A 24238-nucleotide genomic window follows, 5' to 3' on the forward strand; every position below is an offset into this window, starting at 1 on the left:
CACCACAACAAATAACCAGCTATGTATTACTTTGTAATTTAATTGTGCATGTATTAAAAAAAAAAAATCAGAGGTTCAAACTCTCTCTGCCACATCTTCTGTGACATAGACTCCCAGAAAGCTGCTTTCCCCTAATCTCTACCTCTTTCTGTAGCCCGGAGAGTGGTATTCTCAAGATTGCCTATTCCCTAGGGATGTATCCAGATTAAGCTATATTAATCAGTCATGTGTTGCTGGTTTTAATTTTTATTTTTCATTGGCTGTCTTTAGTCCATTTTATATTTGATAAGATTGATTTTGTGTTGTCATTTTTATCATGCAGGCTTTGCATTTGCATCTACAACGTGTACAGTTTTCTTTACTGTCATATTTTAAGATTTTCATACAGTACTATTACTGTTCAGTTATAAAATACCTTAAAAAGTTGTTTTATGGGTGTCCTATAAATATAAACAAATACATAGATAAGAAATAAAACTTTTTAAAATGCTCCATTTGCTCACTACATAAATTTGGCTGGTGGAGGGTCTCTGAGGATTCAAGTGTGAATCCTTCTCTGTCTTACCTGAAAATGTCTGGAATTAGACTTGGGCTTCTGAGCACAAAACATGTACCATTATTACTGAAATACAGTTTTGTTTATTCAGTTGATTCCTCTTCCATATCTCCATCTGAAGTTGTTTATGCTATTAATGTTATGAGATTAAAATTGCCTAAATTGCACTTATCTTCCTTGTGTTGTTAATTGAGCAAAAATAAATGGAAGTTAAAAACATGATTGAGATTTATACTGGTTCTTCCCTATAGGTACCCACGATTGTTTAACTCCTTGAAAATACTGCCTGTTGCCTAGCAGCTGGTACATGATATATAAATCCAGGACAAAAACAGCATCAACTTTGATTGTGGGTGTCCCAAAAAATTTCCACATTACAGTGATTTTAAATTAATACTGGAGACTACCTGTATACTACCCCAAATTTCTTTGTGGAAATTTAAGCTCTTGAAAAATAATTTGCGGAGCTGATTCCCATAGTCTCTGGTTGGAAACCTTATGTATATGATGCATTTAACAACAAAGCTGTAACACATGATGTGAAGATTACGCCCATTTGCCTAGTCCCTGCACTTGTTTCTCCTTTTGAAAAAAGGATCAAAATTATGGGGATTATACACACATTCTTTATCTTGATTCAATTCATCTGCAATTCTAAACTATGGTTCAGTGTCAAATATACCATCATCAGGCCTACATATTCACCCTTCCCTTTCCGCCAAGCCCACAAGGAAAAGATTAGAAGCTTAATGATGCTTTAGTGTTATGTCTGAATTCAGTCATCTGGGTTGCATTCATATGTCTATATCAGACTTTTGTGTCAATTTACTTCTGCCTTTACAGGCTCAGAAAAGTTGGTTTTATAGCTAGCTTAACTGATCCAATTAAATCTTAATTGTACAGCCTGAAACAAAGGGCTTACCAGGAAATTGAGTTCAAGCCTATAGAGTCTAAGCAGACTTGCCAATACTGAAAAGCTGCAAATGCTGAAATTCCATTTTCACTCACTTGATTTAAAACCAGAGAAATGCAGCAGCATCTGGGAAGACTGTATAATAGTCACGGTTTCTGTTCTTTCATTTTCCAGGCTGGAAAGGAGCTTAGATCAAAATGTGGTAGCAATGTGCATATTAAGAGCAAAATAACTCTTTCTAAGGTTGGTAAGGGCAAGAAAGCCATCATGCTGGCACAATAGGAGTTTTAAGAGTAGGCAGAACAATCAGGTAAAGCCTTCCAAAGAAGGTTGTCCTGTGTCTTTTTTTTTTTTTAATGGAAGACTGTTCCAACTAAATATTCACCAAGTTATATGCCAGGCTTTTGCACATATGAATCATGTAGGTCAAAGGATATTCTTTAAAACAAAGTCTTGCACAGTGCAAGTTGTATATGTACAGTTGAATGGAAATACATCATTCAGCATCTTCCCGTAGGAAGCATTCCTTGACTCTCTCTTCAGCACTACAGCTTCACTTCTTTTTCTTTGTACATTATCAAACATCAGGTGACAAATCTTCACTTAGGACGTAAGAAGAACCAATCTGGATCCTTCTAATCCAGCCTTCTTTGTATAACAGAAGCCATACAGAAGCATCCAGGAAGCTCACAAACATGGGTGACAGCCCTCCTCCATTATTGCTCCCTAAGAAGTGGTGTTCAAAGTTAGCAGTCAGCCATTGAGACCAGTTGCAATTGATATCCCAGTTTTCCATGAATTTGGTCAGTGCTAAATTCTAAATTAGGAGTCATCATCACAGTTACACAGAGTAAATGTGTATTGAATAATGAAGTATTCCTTTGTATTAGTCCTGAATCTCCCCACATATAATTGAATAGATGAATCCAAGTTCTCACATGGGGAGAGACAGAGAAAAACACATATGTGTCCACACTTTCCATACCTTACATGATTTTACATATATCTCTATCATGTCTCTATCTATCCACCTTGGTTCCAGGCTAGGCCCAAAATGCTCAGTATTTTTTCACTGGGGAATTGCTTTAGCCCCTGAATCATTTTCCTTGCCCTGTTCTGCAAATTTTTCACCTCTTCCACCTCCTTTTCCAGATGTGATCAGAACACTACACAGTACTTCAAGGACAGTCTTGCGATAACTTTAGGGGGATTGCTGTCTTGTCTGTTTTATCTCTAAATACAGAATTTGCCTTATTGAATAATATTTAATTTAAAATGTTTATATATTTTCCCTTAAAATATTTTGAATTGTTTTAAAATTCATATTTAAATACAACAATGTTTTGTTAGTATGAAAGAAATACAATGGATAAAATGGGTAGAAAATAGAAATAAATTATAAAAAAATAAAATATTTCTCTACTGTTGACCAAGCAACTACACATTTTCATTGAGCTTTCTGCCATGTTTCCAATATCTTTTCTTTCCTGATCAGTTACTGCTATTTGAGATTCCATTACTAAATATGTAAAGTTAAGATTTTTTGTGTCTATGGACAGGCCTAAGGTACTTACCAGGGAATTGTTAAGAAGAAGTTTTCAAATTGACAGAATTCTTTCTCTGAAGCTCAGAGTGGACCTCTTGGTATTTTAGATGGTAAGGTTTCCAGCTCCTTCCCTAACAATGTTTTTATGTCCTCATTAGCCACATAGTACTGATTAGCAGCCTTAACCTCAGAATTACATAGAATTACATAGAAGAACATATGAGGGTGTTTGTTTGTTTCATGTTCATGTATTCTATTTTATCGTATAGTTTTATTTTGTGAGCCACCAGGAGTCCTATGGCTGTACTGTGATAGAAGTTTGATAAAAAAATAAAATGAGAATCTTGCGTTTTACATTTTAAGTGGAATTATTATGTGTATATATGGGATTACAATAAAAATACCCAGGGCATGACCTATCCAGCCAAAATTAAGCATTTTTCAACCCCATTAATTTCACTGGAAAAGATCTGTGCGCTTAATGGGAATTAAAATAAATAGGAATTAAAAGTGCTTAACTTTTGTTGAATTGTGGCCATTGTAATCAAGAAAAGCATATTAGAACAGATTACAAGCTATTATTATTTAAGAGTTTAAGCTTGTAGAATATCCACAGTATATTCTTCTTGGTATGCAAATACTGATCCTTCAATATATCGTTAATATAGAAAAATGACATGTAAGTTGCACTGGCTGCATTTTCCCTTTGAAATTAATATTTATTTGCTCTCTGGGATCTGATTATGTTCTTTGTGTTACTTGGTTTACTTTAGACTGTACATTTGTTCGGTTTGTAAGGCTCTTCAGTATTATAAATCAAGTATCATTTTCCCCAGACATTTTTCTCTGGGTTGGAATATAAAATGATATTGTGCATTCTGAATAGCCAGATTAATTTGTTGTCACAGCATATGAGTTACTTTAACATTAATTCCTTACAACTGATAATAAAGAATATGGCTTGCAAAGACTACCAGCCTAGCAGCCTATTTTATCTATTTTTTTCCTCAAATCTTTGCCAGAAATCACAGTTGAGAAAGAACTATAAAAGCCATCAAGAATAATTCATGGTCTGCAAGCTAGTCAGCAAGTGGCAGCTCAGAATACTTCTGGGACTTAAGATAAAATTTCTGAATGTTTCCTGCATTTAACACTGAGCAACCTTCAGATACTTCCATTACCTGAATGAATGGATGAATACATACACACATACACACTCTTGGTGGTTGTACACATTCTTAGTACCCTATGTGGCTAGTAAAAGTCCTTCTGTAGCTATGACTCCCACCCAGTATGGTATTTGTGCTAGGAGTAAGGCTTATATAAAATATATAGCATAAACTGCTTAAACTTTAGCTCATTCATTACTCTGAGCTCCTAGATTAGTCAACATTCCTGACTAGGAGCTTTCTAAATTTGTACTAAAACTCAGCTATTTTAGATTTGTGATTAATATCAATTATAAAATTTAATTTTATTATTGATACTAAATAAAAAAATAGAGATCTCACTAAAAACCAGAAATTATTTTCATTTTTTAAATGAGAAAACTAAAACCACTATTTCAACTCAGTCTTGAGATTAGTTTCAATTCTCTTATAATTAATAAATATAATTAAGTTCCTATCTCCAATCTGTCTGAGATGTGTTTTCTTTTAAAAAGGAAGATGGCTGAAATTCTGAGCAGCTCTTCTACACCTGATGCTGGTAACTATAGTTCCCCAGGGATAATCGTGCATATAAGCCATCTTTTTGAGCCTAGCAGAATTTTCAAAATAAAATAAACCTCTATTGAAAATTTATTGAGAATACTTACCAAGAATAATGATAAGTGTTCGGTTTCTTGCAAACTGAGCAGAGAAGACTTCAACCAATATCTCTACTTTTAAGTGCTCTGCTTTAATTCTGTCTTTTCTTTTTCTTTTTTGAAACAGAACTTCAGTATTCAGCTAATCCAATGAAAATGTGCATAGCAGAATAATGGAAGCTCCTGAGTACCTAGATTTGGATGAAATAGATTTTAGTGATGATATTTCTGTAAGTATGAGATTTTTCTTTTTATTTCTCTTCAATTGTTGTTGACTATGTAAACTATCTCTAAATATATCCATAAATGTTCCAACCATTTCACCAAATAATAAGAAAAATAGAGTTGGAAAAGGTGCAGTATCTCTAAAAGCTTCATCTTTTGGTTAAAAAGTAAGCTGTTATTCTATCCAGTTGGAATCATACAGTTCCAAGTGGCCACTTAGACCATCATGTCCAATCCATCTTTCAGTGCAGGGATGCAATTTAAAGTATCCCCGACAAATAGCTGTCAGGCTGCTGCTTAAGCATGTTCAGTGAAGGGAAGTCCACACCTCAGAGAAATATGATAGCATCGATTTAAATTTATATTTCCTGGTGTTTTTTTTTTAATTAAAAGCATTCTAAATCTTGCAGCCTATTCCACATTTCCAGTAGATGAGACTTGCAATGAGCTGGCTGTAATGTAATGAGTAATTTCCCTCATTGTTCCAATGCAAGAAGGGGGAACCTATAGCTTTCCCTATGTAAATAGACAATAATTCTTATCAACCATGTCCTGCTGATGGGAACTGAGGTTGAGCAACTTTTAGAAAGCCACAGGTTCTCCATTCATCCCATAAAATGTAGATGCTTTAGTATGTGGTATGCTAAGAACAGAACATGTGCTATGGTACTTAATCTTGAACCATTCAAAGTCAGAACCTTACTGGAATAGACAACCACCAAGATGCCCTAGTTCAACCAGTATTACTCATGAATGTTATAATCAATAACACATTTTCAAGTTAAGCTTTTGTAGAAGAAAGAAACAAATTTGAAAGATCTGTTGGTTCCTAATTGTTAATAATTCATATATCAGAAGGAGTTATTATGTGCAGAAGCTTGTTGAGCCTGGCAACCAGCAAGGATTTTGAGGCAGTTGTGCAGTATATGATCAGCTGTTTGCTTCTCCTAATCTATCAGAGTTACTCTTCTTTAAAGATAGCCTGGTTCATTATACCAGTACAGAATTTAAGTCACAAATCCAGAGTAATACCTTCAATTGAAGCCATGACCCATGACCTGCCAAGATTCTGTAACTCTCTTATCTATGTTATAGTTTAGTTAAGGCAAAAGGAGATTCAGCTGTAGTATTGATGTGCTAGAACCGTGCATGTTCCAAAACACACAATCCAATACTTAATTACCTACTTCAAATATGATTAAAACTTGCAGTGAGCCTAGAGAGTGCTCTATTGATTCACTTGAGCAAAATTTAGAGTTATTATCTCTAGTCTAGAGTACAGGCAAGTTCTGAGAAGGCACCAGCCAATAAACAGATTGAAATATGGAGGAATCCAAGCACTCTTCAAAAGCTGCCAATTCCAAGAACACATTATTAACCATAGAGTATAGAATGCATATTATGCCCTGGTGGTGAAACTGCTTCAGTTACTATATCTGACTAGTTACTGTTAGGAAACAGAATAAACTGAATAGATCAGTTATGTGACAATCCTGCTAGATGGTTGTTTTATTACTATAATTTCAAGATGTGGAAATATGGAGCTGTATCTTGAACAAACAATATATATATTGTTTTTTCATTTCCATATTTCCTTATTCCAAACCCCTCCAGGAATATCCAAAGTTTGCAATTCAGAGAGCTCAGTGTTTCACTTTAATAGGAATTAAGAATCCATTTAAGCCTGTAGTACATTCAGCAAATATAAATTCAGTAATCAATTCTTATCCCATTATTAAAATGCTATCATTCTAAGGCACACACTTTGCAAAATCTTACACAACTAATGATGCATCTTATTTCAATGTCCATAATGAGATTGTGACTACAGATTATTCTATTTTATGAATACCAGTAACAGTTCTAAATCAAATACATGTTTATTCTGGCTTTTATATGCCATTGTTCTTTCAATTTTCAATTGCTTGGATCTAGAACACATTCTGAACATTTTTTTTCTTTCTTTGTGTCGACCTTTAATTAAGGCAAGGATGGCAAATTTATTAGACAGTGATCCAATCTTCATAGTACAATGTATTCAGAAAAACTATCAGTTTATCTCTGTAGGATAAAGGAAAATATCCCAGAATTTATAGAAACATAAAACAAAGTAACCTTTTCTTTCTATAGTATCTCACTGATGAACATTACTGTCAGTTCTTAGAAATGGGTAACACAAATTCTCCAGTCTCATAATGAGTGCTGTAAAACACCATTGACTGTATGCAATTAAATAAGGCATATTGTGCCTTCCCAAGAATAAATCTTGTATCTTTTGAATGAAGGGCTGAGTAACAAACTTCAGAGAAGTTCCAATTTAGATTAAATATGAAAAGTGACATTGCTATAATCATTAGAGTTCTGTAACTAAAATCTATGCCACTTCAGCTTCAGCCCCATTGAGAAGACTTGTTTTGTGGTCCTTAAATATGCTGGTTGTTTATAGGTTGCTTTAAGGTTTCAAATTTAGAGGTAATTTCAGAGAAATAATACAATACCAAAAGGAGTAGCATTAGTAAGATAATACAGGACCACAATAGCCAGCTCCCTCAAAATAGTGGATAATTCATAACATTTATCTATGTGAGGGTGGTTGTCTATCCTATTTTAGGAAGGAAAGACCCCTTTTTGAAAACAACTACTGTAATTCATTTAAACATGCAGAAGAAGGACAAGGAGAATATTAAAAGTTTTCTATCAGCAGCCAGCACTCTCTAGCAGACTGTATTTCTATTGAAATTAGAGTGTTTTTTTCTAATGTATGCATATATTAACTGTGGAGTCCTTGGTGGTCTCTGAGCTTGGTTGTTTGCTTGCAGATGTTTCATTACCCGACTAGGTAACATCATCATTGCTGGTGAATGTGGGGTTTGCTCCCTGTGGCAAGCTACTGTATATAAACAGGGAACAAACCCCACACTCACCAGCAATGATAATGTTACCTAGTTGGGTAATGAAACGTCTGCAAGCAAACAGCCAAGCTCAGAGGCCACCAAGGACTCCACAGCTCAACCCTGAGCTACATATATTCTCTTCTATTGCGAGATACAGATTTGTTGTTGTTGTTCAGTCATTAAGTCGTGTCCGACTCTTCATGATATCGCACCAAGCCTTCCTGTCCTTCACTGCCTCCCTGAGTTGGCTCAGTTTCATGCTCATTGCTTCAGTGATGCTATCTAACCATCTCATCCTCTGCCGTCCCCTTCTCCTTTTGCCTTCAATCTTTCCCAGCATCAGGGTCTTTCCAAAGAGTCCTCTCTTCACATTAGGTGGCCAGAGTATCTGAGCTTGAGCTTCATTATCAATCCTTCCAATGAGCAGTCAGGATTGATTTCCTTTAAAATTGACTGGTTTGACTCTTAAGAGTCTTCTCCAGCACCACAGTTCAAAGGCATCAATTCTTCAGCGCTCAGCCTTCTTTATGGTCCAGCTCTCACAGCCATACATTACTACTGGGAAAACCATAACTTTGATTATGCGGATCTTTGTTGGCAAAGTCATGTCTCTGCTTTTTAATATGCTGGAGATATAGATACAGATATAGATATATGCATACTTAAGCTTATTCATGCAATGATACATTTCTCCTCCTTTTTGGCTATTTGTAAATAACAGTTATTTTATTTATATTAATCCTTACTAATTTATTTTCTGGATCACACTAGTGCTGTTCTGGTATTGTTTCTACTAAATTGAATTCTGTGCTGACAAGAAACCTGGATGTTAAGGAAACAGTCTGATCAAAGGTATATTTCAGTAGAAGCAAAGCCTGGATATTATTTTCCTATTGAAAACAGTGACTAAAAATACACTTACCTTTTGTGATATTGTATCACATTAATACATTAATTTCAAATGAGCTCCAAATAACACATAATTTGAACTAAGTTAAAAGGAAAAATATAAGGAACAAAATCCAAAATAACCATATTTGTTGGGTTTTTAACCAGCTTCCTTCATAATTTGTGTGTCCATTTAAATAGTGCTTCTCGATTTATAATATTAAACAAATAGGACAGACTTATAAGATAGTTGGATGGCCATTCCCCATGGAACTCAATAGAAGCTAAGGAATGGAAGAAATTGAAAAATTGTTAGTCACTTAGGAAAGAATGGAGCAATGTTCTCTCTTGGTTGCTTAATTACTTACAAGTTACTTGGTTACTCTTGGTTACTTCTCTTACTTGGTTACTTGGTTACTTTCTAATCTGAAATTCTATTTACCGTATTTACAGAAATGGCTGATATTTTAAATGTTCATATGAGGTGGGGTTGGGGGGAGAGAGACAAGAGCTGAACAGAAGAAAATCTGCTAATGCAATCAAGCACACACCATTAAAATTACAATCAAATTTTATAGCGTGTTTAATAGATTTTTTTGCAGAGAACTAGATATATTTTAATGCAGTTAAAGTGAAATGTTTTGCCATTCCATGAAAGAGAAAACAATATACAGAGAAAAGCTTTGGCCTAAGAAAAAACATTACAGTGGAATATATAAATTCTATTCCAATTGTGTAACATTACCTGCGTTCAAGAAATCAGAATTTTCCATAGGGACCTGGTGCTCTTCTTTTTGTTGTACCCTTTTTCACTGGTGAACTATCAGTAATCAGTTCATTTAAGCAAATACTTCACATTTTCTTCAGTTAAAATCTACAAATGGAATCTTCTTTAATCCATTTCAAAAGGTTGTAATATTTTGAGGGTACAGTTTAACCCAGTGGTTTTAAATTCCGGTCTGTGGTCTCCTCAGAGCGAATGGAAAGGGGGAGATGCCTTTTGCACCATTTAACAGTTCCAGAGGGCTTTTACCTCTGAACAGGAAAAATAACTTTCTCTAGAAATAACTCTCTACATACAATGTTTCAGTTGTATGTAGACACTGTTGTGATTAATAAAATATACACTCATTTAACAGCATTGCTGAATTCATGGTGACTTCTTATTATTATGTTTTATTTCAGTCAAGAGATATTTAAAGTACAATTACTGTTGTGGGGGCTTATAATTTTTTAATGTTAAAAAGGGGTCCTCACACTTGAAAAGTTTGGGAATCACTGATCTGATCAAAAAATTTCTCATTATTGTTTAGCAACATGCAATTAGATGTTTGCTTTATAATATTGATAGAATGTCTGTGTTTATGTTTGAGGTATGTATATGTAGTGCCCTAAACTTTGGGGCCTGGTGGGAACATTTAGATGCTGAGAAAATATTGTAGGCATTTTTGCAAAATGCTTCCTGGGCCAAACTTGTTCATTCATAAAAGGACTGTCATGATCATAAACAGTTACAAGGCACTGTTCTTCAAAATGATACCTGCCATTCAGGGTGTGAGTATACAGGACAGAGTGGGATAGAAATAATATTTTTAACAAAGACATTGCTTTCTGTTTAGCTATTGGCATGTGGAAGTCGGAGAATTATCAGAAGAGTTAAATTGAATGAACATAATGATGCAAAAGATACTTAATAGAATTAATGGACTTCTTTCTTTATTGCCAACATCTGTTTTGAGCAACATAAATGTAGACACCTCATGTGGAAATCACCAGATGAATAACTTGTGTATCAAATAGAAATAGAAATCAAATTGAATGCATGATGCAAAACAGAAGCTTGAGAAGTGCAATCCAGGACTCTTCCAGGGGTAGATTATAGAACCAATCATGAATTATTGGTGTCAAATATAGGGATTTTAGCCCTTCAAGCTAGGCCAGGTCAGGAAAAGGACTCCACATGAAATATTGGAACTCTATTGATATAAGCTATAATAATAGAAACTTGAAAACTGAACAGCATTTCCTCTTCCCTCCCTCTTATACTAAAAGAGTCAAGACAAGCTAACTTTACATTTCTTTCTTGCACTATCTTGTTATACCAGTCTCAGTTCATGTTTTACTAAGGGTCTTCACATACCTTCTCCAAGGTTATCTTAGCAGTTCTCTAATAAGGGGTTAAACTTAGAAAATTAAAGAGAGTTGAGGTGCCAGCAAGATATGACCTATGGGATATATAACATAAAATAAAAGTTCAAAAAACAAATTTAGTTCACATAAATTGTGAGTACTATAGGACAAGGTAAGAGACATTGAGAAAAACAAAGCAGAAAAACAATCCAAAAATTTCAGAAAGGAAGTCATCCAAGTTTCATACATAACTAATATCATGTTCACCAGGAAAGATGGAGGGTGCAAATCTAGGGCAACAAGAAATGTATAGAATAACTAAAAACAGACTTCCGACATCAACTGAGAAAGGAAAATGAAAGTATTTCAATTAGAACTGCCAACAAAAGGAGGAATACAAGAAAGATAAAAGGAGAAATGTTTTCAAAAAAACTCATAGAAATTGCAGGAAAAATTACGGCTAAGGTAGTAATATTCAAGAATAATTATGGAAGAGAACTGAGGAGGCAAATTAGGTTAAAGGAATATGGAATATTATACTGAAACCTTTAACAGTGGACAATAGAATGACAGAAATATTTTTAGACAGAGAATATATTCAGACACCATCTTCATTGTAAAATGAGGTACAATTGGCAATAATCCAAGTGTCAAGTAATAAACTAAAAACAATAGATGAAATACTAGAATACTGCTTAAAGTTGCAGTAGAATAAGCTGTTAAAGTTTGTATGGTTCTGTGTTAACCAATAGGAAACACAACTGCATGACCTAGAGATGAGACAAGTTCAGTGTATGTGCCTATAGTGAAGAAAGATGCAGGAAAATGTGCAAATTGTTGATTTTTGCACTAATTACTCTTACAAGTAAAGTTTTGCTTAAATTCTTACAAAAAAAAATAGAGTCATATATCAAGAGACAAATGTTTAATGAATGGGCAAGGAAAGGTAGAGGGATACAAGTTCAGATAGCTAACACAGGATACATAATGGAGAGAACAAAACAATGAAAGATGGAGTTAGAACAAAATGAAAGGTGGAGTTTTTGCTTTGATTCATTCACCATAGCAAAACTTTGATTATGTAGATCAAGGTTTTCAAACTGTATTTCGTGGAATTCAAGGGTTCCTCAAGAACGTGATGGGGTTCCATGAGACCCTAAGGACAAACAAACAAACAAAAATTGAACAGAACCAATTTTCTATCACTAAAGCTTTACCTTTTCATCCTGGTTTCTGGGACTATTATGGTTGGTCACACAGTCAGCCAGATGTTTAGATTGGATTTGGCATTTCTATCCACCTATCAAGTCCTTCCCAAGGACCTGGCATAGGCAGATGTTGTATGATGGTGTTAAAGGTATTGTTGCAGGATTTAAGCCATTCCAAGTAAAGCTGGCTTTTGCAATTGACTGATGTTGATTTTGTCAATGGCGATGGTGTGCAAGTGGTGCTCCAGATGTTTTGGGATAGCACCTAAGGCACCTATAACTATTGGTACTATCTTTGTTTTTTATTATTATTATTATTATTATTATTATTATTATTATTATTATTATTATTATTATTTTACTAACAGTTTCCAAGAGCTGAAAAAATTTGAAGACCCCTGATCTAGAGCATGACAGAATGTGGAACATCTTAAGGTGAATTATCAAAACACCTGATAATTCTTTTGGGGACTCTTTATAATGAACAAAGCTTAGCACAATATGTGAACAGCCCAAGTTTGATCTATAGCTGACTTTTTGTCTTGAGTCCCCACCTTCATTTGCCTATAAATAAAGTCTTTTTCTACCAAAGTCAGCTTTGAACCATTGTCCCCAGATGAATGTGTGTGGCTTTTATACCACAGCTATGTGAGTGCTATGTTGCATATTTTCCACCTCTTTTTGTACACTGTTCTTAAGAAAGTTAGGGTTATATAAGGATTCAGACCATTTTTTTCAGGGATATGTGGGGTCTGGCAATAACGGGATCATTGCTGGCTATACCACTTGGGTTAATAAGTAGGAACATTATTTCACATGTTATAATTCAAATGTCTATGTTGTGGTCATGTCCCCCCCACAAAAAAATTATTTGATCAATGATCAGAACAATAAAACAGTTGGACAACAACATTACATTACAATAATATAGCATAATAAAAGCCAGTTTAAAACAGCATGTCAAATTCTAATGATATAACATGAAACACAACTCACTCTGGACATAATATATGTTATTTGTTATAGCAGATCTAATTCTGTGGTAATTTATTAGTGTGCTACCACAAAAAATTTAGCTGCATCATATATGATGTTAGGCTTGTTGTCTGATAAAAGAATAAAACTTATCTGATTGTCCTTGCATACCATATATACATGTTGGATAAACCTACCCACATTTTTCATGGTATTTCGGCTAAAAATTTGAAGGTCTGCTTATCTCTGGATGTGCTTATCTGTGGCTTATACGTGAGTATATATGGGAAATATGGGTATTGTTAAAAAGTACTATGGTACATACTCGCAGATCAGCCCATCCATAGATAAGCTGAACCCAATTTGTGGGGTGTATTTTGGTACCTAAAATTCTTGGTTTATCCAAGAGTTTGTTTGTTATCTAACATTGACTCTTTCTTTATCCAGTCCTGCAATTTCCAATCTAGATGGTGTACATGTAGTTTACTAATAATGTTTAAAAGGTTAATAGGTCTATAATTAGCTAGATCTGCTCTGTTCCCCTTCTTAATAACGGACAGTGATAGCCTCACCCCAATCATGGAAGGTATGTCCTGTTTGATCGATTGATTGATCAGTCGATCAATCTATCTATGAAGAGCTTGGCCAAAACAGGAATCCACCAGTCAGTGTTCAGCTTAAGTGCTTCTGAGGGGATGAAATCATCTTTGAGGTCTTTGCTAGATTTCAGTGAATTAACAAGTTTTTGCATTCTGATGCTGTCACAGGGGGCAATCAGGAAGGATATCATAAATTGCTCTAGAGCTTAATACCTTCTGTTCCTCCTCATATGCATTATAAAAGGCCTTCTAATATATTTCCCAACTATTCATAGGAGTATAGCTATATAAAGGGGATTGGCCCTGATTCTTATGTTCTGAAATTAATTGCCAGAAAGCAGAAGAATTCTTAGCATTAACTGACTGGACCAGCCAGTACCAAATCCCTTTCTTGGATCTCAAGAGAGCCTTAAACTGTTTTGGTTTGTTTGTTGTTTGTTTGTTTACATTCCATTAATTTAAGATATGTTTGGGTAAGATATTGGTGATATAAATGGAATTATCCTTCCCTCCCTCCCTCCCTCCCTCCGTTCCCCTGTACTGGACTAAATTTAATATGATGTATGTTAGCTAGTATAGCAGCAATGAATTTTTAGCCCAACATAATATGAGTAGCATAAAATTTGCTCTGCAGAAAGATTAGCTTAAAAGTGCTAGATCATATGGGTGAATAAAGGCATTCCAAAAGGAATTATTGCGATTTACCAGACATGTGACACTACTTTAAAAGTGAATCCAATGTAACTTCATCAATATCAGGTTGCATCAAAATAGTAAGAAACCCTTGTTTTAATAATACTTAATCCTTGAGAAGTTGGTTTATTTTCCTGTATGTGTTTATAAGATCATAACATACCAGAGAATGTTTTTATATTTTTGCTATTTTTAAGGCATGGCACTTTAAAAACAAATACTACGTAAATAGCAAAAATCAAAATCCATAATCAATACAACAGTGATCTAAGAGTTGTACAATGTATCCACTGCTCATATTCAGTCAGCCACAGTGCTTGCTTGGATATTTAACATGATCTTCTTAGAAGCACAGAGGACTAGAAAATTACACTGCAATTTAGACAGATGCACTTTTTAATGTTTTTATAAAGCCAACAAACCAGGAAGCATTTTGCCATTTGGATGTTCCTCTCAACCATTTTTTTCCCCCTTGATCACATTGGGCTTATCTAGGAAATGTGAGTACCTCCTTTTGCTTTGTTTGATCTTGAAATCTGCTGTGTGAAATTTACATGGACTGGATTAGTTACTGTAGGTTATAGTCAATTGACTTGGTGTGGTTGAATTTCACGCAAATTTGTTTTCTTTCTGATAGATGAATCCATATGTCTAAAAGCAGAACTTTGAGCTGTATCCAACTGTGTCTACCACTAGCAAAACGGGCACACACACTATATAACAAAGCCCTAGATCAGTGTTGTCCAAACTTGGCCACTTTAAGATGAGTGGACTTCAACTCCCAGAATTCCCCAGCCAGCATGGCTGGCTGGGGAATTCTGGGAGTTGAAGTCCACCCATCTTAAAGTGGCCAAGTTTGGACAACACTGCCCTAGATAATATATTATTCAATTAAAATGAGGCAGCTTCTTTACTCACAGCATGACTGGATTTTAGTTACATGTGATTTTTAATTCTTATTTTTCAGTACTCAGTAACATCCCTCAAGACTATCCCAGAATTACGTAGGAAGTGTGATTCACAAAATGAAGACAGAACAGGTATGCTACTTTTGGAAACTTCACTTTTATGGTTGGTAACAAATCAGGGTGGTTCCCCCCACCCTTCCCCCCCAAGCCCCACCCCCACTTTAACAGTCTTCTTCCAGCTTATTTTGTGTGATAGATTTCTGGTAACAATGCGTTTCTTCATTGCTACCATCCAACCCCAGTCCTAACCTCAGTTTTTCTCTGTACTTTTTTTTTTTTTTTAAGATGTTAGATCATTAGCAACAGCACCAACAAAAAAGTTCCATAAAAGGATTTGGTACTATGCAGAAAAACACAAGAGTTTAATCTCAGCAACTCCAAACCACAGTATATGCAACAATTTACTGAAAAACCCGAGAAACCATTAGTGACAAGACATAATGATGTAGGCGCCAATGAAAAAATGTTGGATACATTTACTGCCCAGATGGTCATGACCAGTTTGAAGCATAATGTTTTGCCAAATTCTGAAACTCTATCAAGAATGCTACAAGATAGAATCTACTCTGAAGCATGCTGTAACAGTTAAGATGAAAGCAAAGTTTTTGAGTTTAATAGTGTAAACTAAATGAAGAGTCATGGCACTCAGATGAAAACCAGCTGGAGACCTTTCCCCCCTACTGACAAAAAGTGCATTCAGTGTTGTTTTTCACTTTGTAAATTGGATTAAGGCTCTTTTGTTTCTTTCTTCAACATGAAGCAAATTGTATTGATCAGAGTAACATATCTGCATGGCACTTTGAAAACCTAATTACACATAAATCAAATGGTGGTTTCATTAATATTTTAGAATGTGAAATGCCCATAGTAGTGATTTGAAGCTTCAATTTATGTCAGGCTTTGGCAAGTATTTTATTTCTGTATCAACTTTCACATAGCAGAAAATTGCCATCAATTGTAACTACAGCATTCTTCTATTGCATTCTTCTGCCACAGTCATCAATGACTAAATTGTCACATCCTTTATAGTCTCATATAAAGGAATAACAAAAACCAATATCTTCCTCTTTTCTCATGTTGTCTTGAGATCTCCCTACCCTTGTTTCACATAGTGATGAAAACATTTTAAACCGAGCTTAAAAATGTATGTGAATGCTTGTTGTATGGATGTGTGTATGTGTGTATGTGTATGTAAACCAGTGTGGTACAGTGGTTAAGATGTTGGACTAGGAGCAGGGAGACCCATGTTCTGCCCCTCTCTTAGGCATGGAAACTGACTGGGTAACTTTGGGCCAGTCAATCTCTTTCAGCCCTAGACTGGGAAGTCCAAAAACATTTATTTAGCAACCTGATCAGTGTGGTAGATTACTGTCCATAACTTTCAGTCAATAGGTCTTAATCCACTTCAGCCAGTGGATTCACTGGGATGATCATGATCATGATGATCATGATTAGGGTGTGTGTATGTAAGTGTGAATGTTTGCAGCTTTCCCATCCCTAAAATGAACCCTTTTAATCAAAAGCATGTACTGTGATAATAGCATGGCACTACATACTTGCTGAAAACTTACAATACCCATTCAGAAAATATTTTCTTTCACACCATTTGTCTCTTTATGAGGAATCATTAAACATTTCCAGCTTGGATTGTTTCTCAGGCCAACAGGCAGGGAAAGAGGGGGAGATTGATATTTTACAAAAAATCCAATTTTCAGGTCAGTTTTGATATAAATATATGCATAACACACATAAACTGCCTTTATTTGTTTATTTTTATTTATAGCCTGCCTTTCATTCAGTACCTGAACACAGCACCTCCTCCTCACATTTTTCCCCCAACATCAACCTTGTGAGGTAGATTGGACTAAGAGAATGTCCAGCCCCAAATAATTGAGTGAGCTTCCACGGAATTGAACCTGGGTCTTCCTCGTACTAGTCCAGCACTTTAAGCACCACGCCACCCTGGCTTCAATGTCTAGCAGGTGACAACCCCTGTTTGTGCTGGTTTTGTCTCCACTCTTGTGTCCTCCATCAACCCGGCCTCCATGTACTCTGGAGAAGCCCCCCCAAGTGCAGCCTTCTTCTTTTTATGGAGTCTGTGTTTAGCAGTCTTTCCCATTGCAGGCAGTACTTCATTGTGGGTTGTTAGGAATGTTGGTAAGTCAGAGGTAGAATCACAATCTTGCCTTCTCTCACCCATCTGAAAAAGAATGATTGAAGAGAGTATATATATACTAATGAAAAGGAGAAAGAGAGAGAGAACAATGTATTACAAGTATACAGACATTTTATGTTCTGTGAGGATAGACTCAGCCAATGGCTTCCTCTACATGTTGAACAGGGAATAGCCCAGAACAACCCAGCTTCTTTCCAGCCTCAGGAGCTACTCCCCTTGCTTTCATTGGCATGGCTAGGCATTTGAAATAGTTTTCTATTTTTAATCAGTCATGTTATGGTTTGTCACAACTCAAAGAATTGTGATTCATCTGAACTACATGTTGCAATAAGCCAACTTCAAAATGTGATGTGTAACATGATGTAGTTGTGCTGAATTGCAGCTAATCTAAAAAGTTAGCAGAAGCTTCCAGTCTTTTCAGAGCTGTACTAGACTTGGGCAGGAGACAGCATGCCAATCCAAGAGGGAATATATGAAAAACGTGAGAGGCAGTTGCTCCTCACCAGCATCTGAGACATTTCTGCCAATTATGAAATTGAAACAGTTCCAGAAATGCTTCCCTATATGGAAGCATACATATGAACAATCTCTGTTTATTAGGAACAGTCTATATGTTCTGATAATACCATTCCATAAAACACATTGCATGTTTTTGTCCCTACTATGCACAAAGACATTTGAAACATTATGTTACTCTGGATATACCTATGTGTTCAAAGGCATTAGTTTCCACTCCATCTATCCTATAATTGTGTATCAAGATAGTAAATGTATCTTATTGTATGAGCTCTATTATACTACAAGTGCAGGCTAATTGCCCTCCAGAAAGAGAAGGTGAAGGGACTAGAGGCAAAATTGTCCATTCCCAGTTTATCAGAGAAAAGAGGAATTCTTAGATCAGATATAGGAAGTGGCACCACAGTGTTGAGTACAGCCATAGTAGTTTATGAACCCTGATTTATAGTTTAATTAGATGTGAGAACCCACCCAATTGTGCCCGATACAGTAAACAATGTTTTTAGGAACTCATGACTTAATGCAATTGTAAAGCCAGCCAGTGAAAACAACTAACCCTACATGGTTTGGTTCCCATGAATCTACAGCACTTTTGAACTAGATTACATCTGAGTAGTGAAGGCATCACAAGAGGGGATACTGAGGTTCTCAGCCCATGGAAGGTCAGGTAGTGGGCCTTCTCAGTGACAGCCCACAGAATACCTCCCCCCACCCTGAATTCTTCTTGCTATAGATCAGAGTTATCTTTTATATTTATAATTCATAATTTATATATTCCAAGGTCCAAGAAAGAAATAGATGGGATATTTTTTTTAAAAAAATGCTATTTTTTTTTTCAAAATAACAATAATACTTTGCTTTGCAGGAGTTCAGCAGGGAACTGCAGATTCAGAACTCCCAAAGATTAGTTGTTCCTTTTTGGATTTTCCCCCTTGAAAGACTGGCAACTGTACTTGCAAAATTTTCATAGACAAGATGGCCAAATTTGTGGTCAGGGAAGGATTAGTTTTATGTTAGTAGTCCAAGCAAATCAGGAGAGATACACAATTGTTTCTCGATTTTGAAAAGCCACCTGTATCTTTAAGAGGTGTCCAATAAATAGACATCCATAAGGTGAAGCTTTTGTTGGCATGAAGAGCTAGCAGGGCAGAGGGGAAAAGTAGAGAGTACATATTTATTTTATTTATTGTGCCTTCAAGTCAGTTTTTGACTTGTGGTGACTGCCTGGACTAGTCCCTGCAGTTTTCTTGGCAAGGTTTTTGGGAAGTGGTTTGCCATTGCCTCCTTGGGCTAAGAACAAATGACTGGCCAAGGACATCCACCTGGCTTTGTGAGTAAGGCAGGACTAGAACTCACAGTCTCCCTGTTTTTAGCCTGACACCACACCCAACTGGCTGTCACAGGATGCATAAGTACCTATGAAAGTGGACAGTGCTTTAGGCAGAGAAAGTTAAAGCAATTCCTGCAAGAAGTTGCTTAGAATCTTTAAAAAATGCCAAACAATGACTTATTTTATAGACAAATTCTTGATAGGGAGTAAGCAGTTTTTGTTCATGCAAAATAAAGATGAAATGAGTGAAATACTGGGTTCTTCATCCTAAGCTATAACGCATTTGGGTTTGAATCTAGTCATAGTGGTCTATAAACTACAGTGTATGGCTTAGCATATTGGGAGGAACCAGCCATTGTAACAAACCCTAGCTTAGTAGGATGTGTGAATCCTGCCAAAATCTGAAAGTACTTGGGCTTGTGAAGCTCATAGTATGAAGGAGAGAGGTAATAACTCAAGAAATAAAGTACCCATTCTCCCAAATGTTTCTCCTCCCAAAGACTGTTTAGAATTCTTTCTTATACTATATAGTCATAAAGTTTACTGGATTATTTACGTCATCAATTGTCATTGATCGTTGCTGATGTGACTTGTCATTGTTTTATTTCACATAGATTTTAGCTTTAACATAAATTGTTAGTCTATATTTTTAATTATATTTCTATTCAAACTCAGTTTTTGTTTTTGTTTTCTCTATAAACCTGCATAAAATTTACCTGCTGACTGAGGATAACATTTCATATGTCTGATAAATGAGATCCTAGTCTACAAAACCTTATGATTTATTAAATGTTCTAGTATGTAAGAAGTATCAATTTGCTTTTTTTTAGGTAAGTTACCATTTTTCAGAGCAGCCAGATTCAGAGCTTTGCTGTGAAAGTAAGACAAGATAATTACATATAATGAATTTAACACCCTTTCTATAATATAAGAAAGGAAACTTAAATATAGAAAGTAAAATAACTGAATGTGTTATATAGGCTCTAGAGTTAGTCATGTATTAAAATCAATGAAACAAGGTAATCATTATAAAAGTCCCATTCCAAATTTACAAATTTAAATTCCTTGTCAACTGTGGTCTAAAATCAGAGCTCACAGTTTGGAATGAGTAGATAAATCTGTTTTGCAGAATTCATCTCCAGGTTACTATGGATTTTGTCCAGGAAAAATAAAATAAAATAAAATTATTATTATTAATTTTCTTCTTTGACTTTATGATTGTGGGAGATTTTTATATATATATCATGTCCTGGTGACCCTGAGTTTCTCCTATACCACCCCCCTCTGCAGGGAGGCCGGACCCATGCGATTGGTCCGCCCCCGGTGCCTGATGGACCCGTCAGGGTTTCAGAAGGAGCTGGGGGATATTACCACGGATCTGCTGCACGTTCCAGCGGAGGCCTTGGCTGCTGCCTGGAATAGGGAAGCGGCCGGGGCCTTGGGCAGGATCGTGCCTATGCGACCTCTCTTGCCACATCGGCCCCGACACTCCCCATGGTTCACGGAGGCATTGAGGGTGCTGAAGAGGGTTAAGAGACGTCTAGAGCGCCGCTGGAGGAAAACAAAGACCGAATCTGACCAAACACAGGTTAGAGCAGCTATCAAGGCCTACTTTGTGGCAATAAGAGCGCCGAAGTGCCTCTACTTCTCCGCCCTTATTGTGTCTGCAGAATGCCGCCCGGCAGCCCTGTTTAGGATCACTAGGTCCCTCCTTGGTAAGGAGGATGTGGGGGTTCATTTGCAGGGCTGTGCAGAGGAATTTTCAGAGCATCTGCAGGACAAAGTCACTCGGATTCGTTCCAAGTTAGACTCCGAGTGTGGGGCAGGGTCTGGGGAGACACCGAGGGACTCTTCTTACCCGGTTATCTGGGAACGGTTTGATCCTGTTGCTCCTGAGGAAGTGGACAGGATCCTGGGGACTGTGAAAGCCACCACTTGCCATCTTGACCCATGCCCCTCCTGGGAGGTGACATGTGGTTGGGTCCAGGTGATGGTTACTACATCCTTGCAGGAGGGAGTGTTTCCAGCTGCTTTTAAGGAGGCATTGGTGTACCCCCTCCTCAAGAAACCTTCCCTGGATCCTACTGTGCTGGACAATTTTCATCCACTCTCCCACCTCCCCTTTTTGGGGAAGGTGGTTGAGAAAGTGGTGGCATCACAGCTCCAAAGGGTTCTGGAAGAAACAGATTATCTAGATCCCTTCCAGTCAGGTTTCAGGCCCGGATATGGAATGGAAACGGCATTGGTCACACTTATGGATGACCTCTGGCGGGAGCAGGATGGTGGAAGTGAGACCATCCTTGCTATCCTTGATCTCTCAGTGGCTTTCGATACCGTCGACCATGGTATCCTGTTGGGATGGCTCAGGGAATTGGGGGTGGGTGGCACAGTCTTGTGCTGGTTTGCCTCCTTTCTCCGGGGCCAATCCCAATCGGTGGTGATAGGGAGCGAGAGGTCCCATCCTTGGCCCCTCCTTTTTGGGGTGCCGCAGGATTCGGTTCTCTCTCTGCTCCTTTTCAACATCTACATGAAACCGCTGGGCGAGATCATCCGTCATCATGGGGTGAGGTATCATCAGTATGCTGATGATACGCAACTATACATCTCCATCCCAAGTGAAGTAAGTGATGCTGTGGCCACCCTTTTGCGGTACCTGGAGGCTGTAAGGGTCTGGATGGGGAACAACAGGCTTCAGCTGAACCCTGGTAAGACAGAGTGGCTGTGGGTTAATGGCTCCTCTGTATCAGGATTTTGTCATCTTTGGTGCTAGATGGGGTGGCACTGCCCCAGACAGACCCAGTGCGTAATCTGGGGGTCCTCCTAGACTCACGGCTCCTGCTTGAAGAGCAGGTGGCAGCCGTGGCAAGGAGGGCCTTTGCACAACTTCGGGTTGTGCATCAGTTATGCCCTTTCCTGGATCAGGATGCCCTTCGAACAGTCACTCACACCTTTGTTATCTCCCAGATAGACTACTGCAATGTGCTCTACATGGGGCTACCCTTGAAGAGTATCCGGAAGCTACAGCTGGTCCAGAATGCAGCCGTGCGGGCTATTGTTGGAGCCCCAAGGAGGGCCCATGTAACGCCTGTGCTCCACGAGCTGCATTGGGTTTGCTTCCAGGTCCAATTCAAGGTGTTGGTTATCACCTTTAAAGCCCTACATGGCATGGACCAGGTTATCTAAGGGACCGCCTCTCCCCTATGACTTCAACCTGTCCCACCCAATCACACAGAGAGGGCATACTTCAGACCCCCTCAGTGAAAGAACTTCAACTGGCAGGGTCCAGAAGGCAGGCCTTCTCTGCGGTAGCCCCTGCTCTTTGGAACATTCTGCCTCTGGAGGTGCGATTAGCCCCCACACTCCTGGTCTTCCGTAAGGCTTTGAAGATCTGGTTCTGCCACCTGGCCTGGGGTGGGGTGGGAATACCTCAAGCATGGGCATGGCTAGCCCCATAGAGGCCTTCTGCCTCCAGCCTCAGATTTTTCATCCTCTTGGTCTTTCCTTCTTCTTTTTAGTAATGTTTTTAATTAAGGTTTTATGTATTTATATATTTTATGTTTTTAATGTTTGTCGTGAATCGCCCAGAGTTCCCCCATTGGGGGGAGATGGGTGGTTGAAAAATTTAATAAATAAATAAAATAAATAAATAATTACATAAAACCATGGTCATTCTCAGTGTAGATCTGGCAGGCTATCTAACCCCAGAACTTTTTGATTAGTCAGATATTCTAGAAAATGAAACATTAATTTTACCTTTAAAAGTGACGAAGCGTTAAGTACAACCTAGCCAAGTACTGATGCCTTGTCATGTCTACTTGCCTAGATCCCTATGTCAAAAGAAGTGTTTTCAACAGCCTTGGACAGAATTCATTTTTGCAAAGCTTAAGAGGTTTCTGTCAGAAAAGAACAGCTGGGAAACATGTGGTATTCATTCCCTCTATCACTTGGAAAAAATTTCACATGTAAATAAAGCCTTCATAAATGTGTTGCCCTTTGAACCCAAGATTGTATACAATATATAAATAATGTCTGAAATGAATGGGATATAGTGAAACTCTTAAGTTGCATCTTGTTGATGGAGTAATAAATATCAGAGTTATATCATTCTAAATGCTTCTGGAGCCATAGTAATACGTCTAATCAGTTTCTATTTTTTATACAGCACAGTTTTTTACCGTTGCTGTGCAAACAATGTTATTCCAACTGCTTCTTCAAAAATCTTGCTACTCAGAGACTCTGCATTGAGTGCAAAAGAGATTCAAACGGAGCATTACAGTGCTAATTCTGCATGTTAAATGTGACTTGTAGAAGGAAGCAGACAATCTTCTCAAATTTCATTTTTACCTATACCACATTCAAAGCTAATATAAACATTGCTATGATAGTATCTATTGATTTTAACATTTTATCCTATGCCATCTTTAAAAAAAAAAAAACTATACTGTCTTCCACTATCACATGCCCCATACACATTGATATTTGAATTCCCTCTTTTCCTTTCAAACTGTCACCATTATATTCCAGGAAAAAAGAAAGAAAAATTAGGAAATACTTCAAGTTCCAATGTACATCTTTTTGTTTTCTATTTTATTCAAGTCTTATTGCTATTCTTTTGCCAAAGTCATTAAAGTCATTAATGTTATTACTTACTTTGCAATTTAGATTTAAATCTTGCTTACAAATTTATATGTATAAAGATATGCAGAGATAGGTATTTTAAAAAACCCTTTTCACAATATTTTACTTATGGGTAATTCTGTTCTCGGGTGCTTTTGTTCAAAGTTTGCAGGACAAGAAAGCATGAACAACAAATA

At 37.0% G+C, this 24238-nt stretch overlaps 1 protein-coding gene across 4 annotated transcripts in view; it reads left to right on the plus strand.

The window, feature by feature from the left end:
* The window catches only part of SNCAIP (synuclein alpha interacting protein), a 158835-nt gene that overhangs the window by 93306 nt on the left and 41291 nt on the right, over positions 1-24238 (plus strand). For all 4 annotated transcript variants that reach the window (XM_025166070.2, XM_088130241.1, XM_088130242.1 and 1 more), the window contains 2 exons: positions 4950-5052; positions 15402-15474. In XM_025166070.2, coding sequence (XP_025021838.2) covers positions 4996-5052; positions 15402-15474 — 130 coding nt within the window. In that variant the 5' untranslated portion in view covers positions 4950-4995. The remainder of the gene's footprint in view (positions 1-4949; positions 5053-15401; positions 15475-24238) is intronic.

The sequence above is a fragment of the Python bivittatus genome, unplaced genomic scaffold, assembly GCF_059951505.1.
Source record: "Python bivittatus isolate LINGU-HERP-01145 unplaced genomic scaffold, Pbiv_v1 ctg000850_np1212, whole genome shotgun sequence".
NCBI lineage: Eukaryota > Metazoa > Chordata > Lepidosauria > Squamata > Pythonidae > Python > Python bivittatus.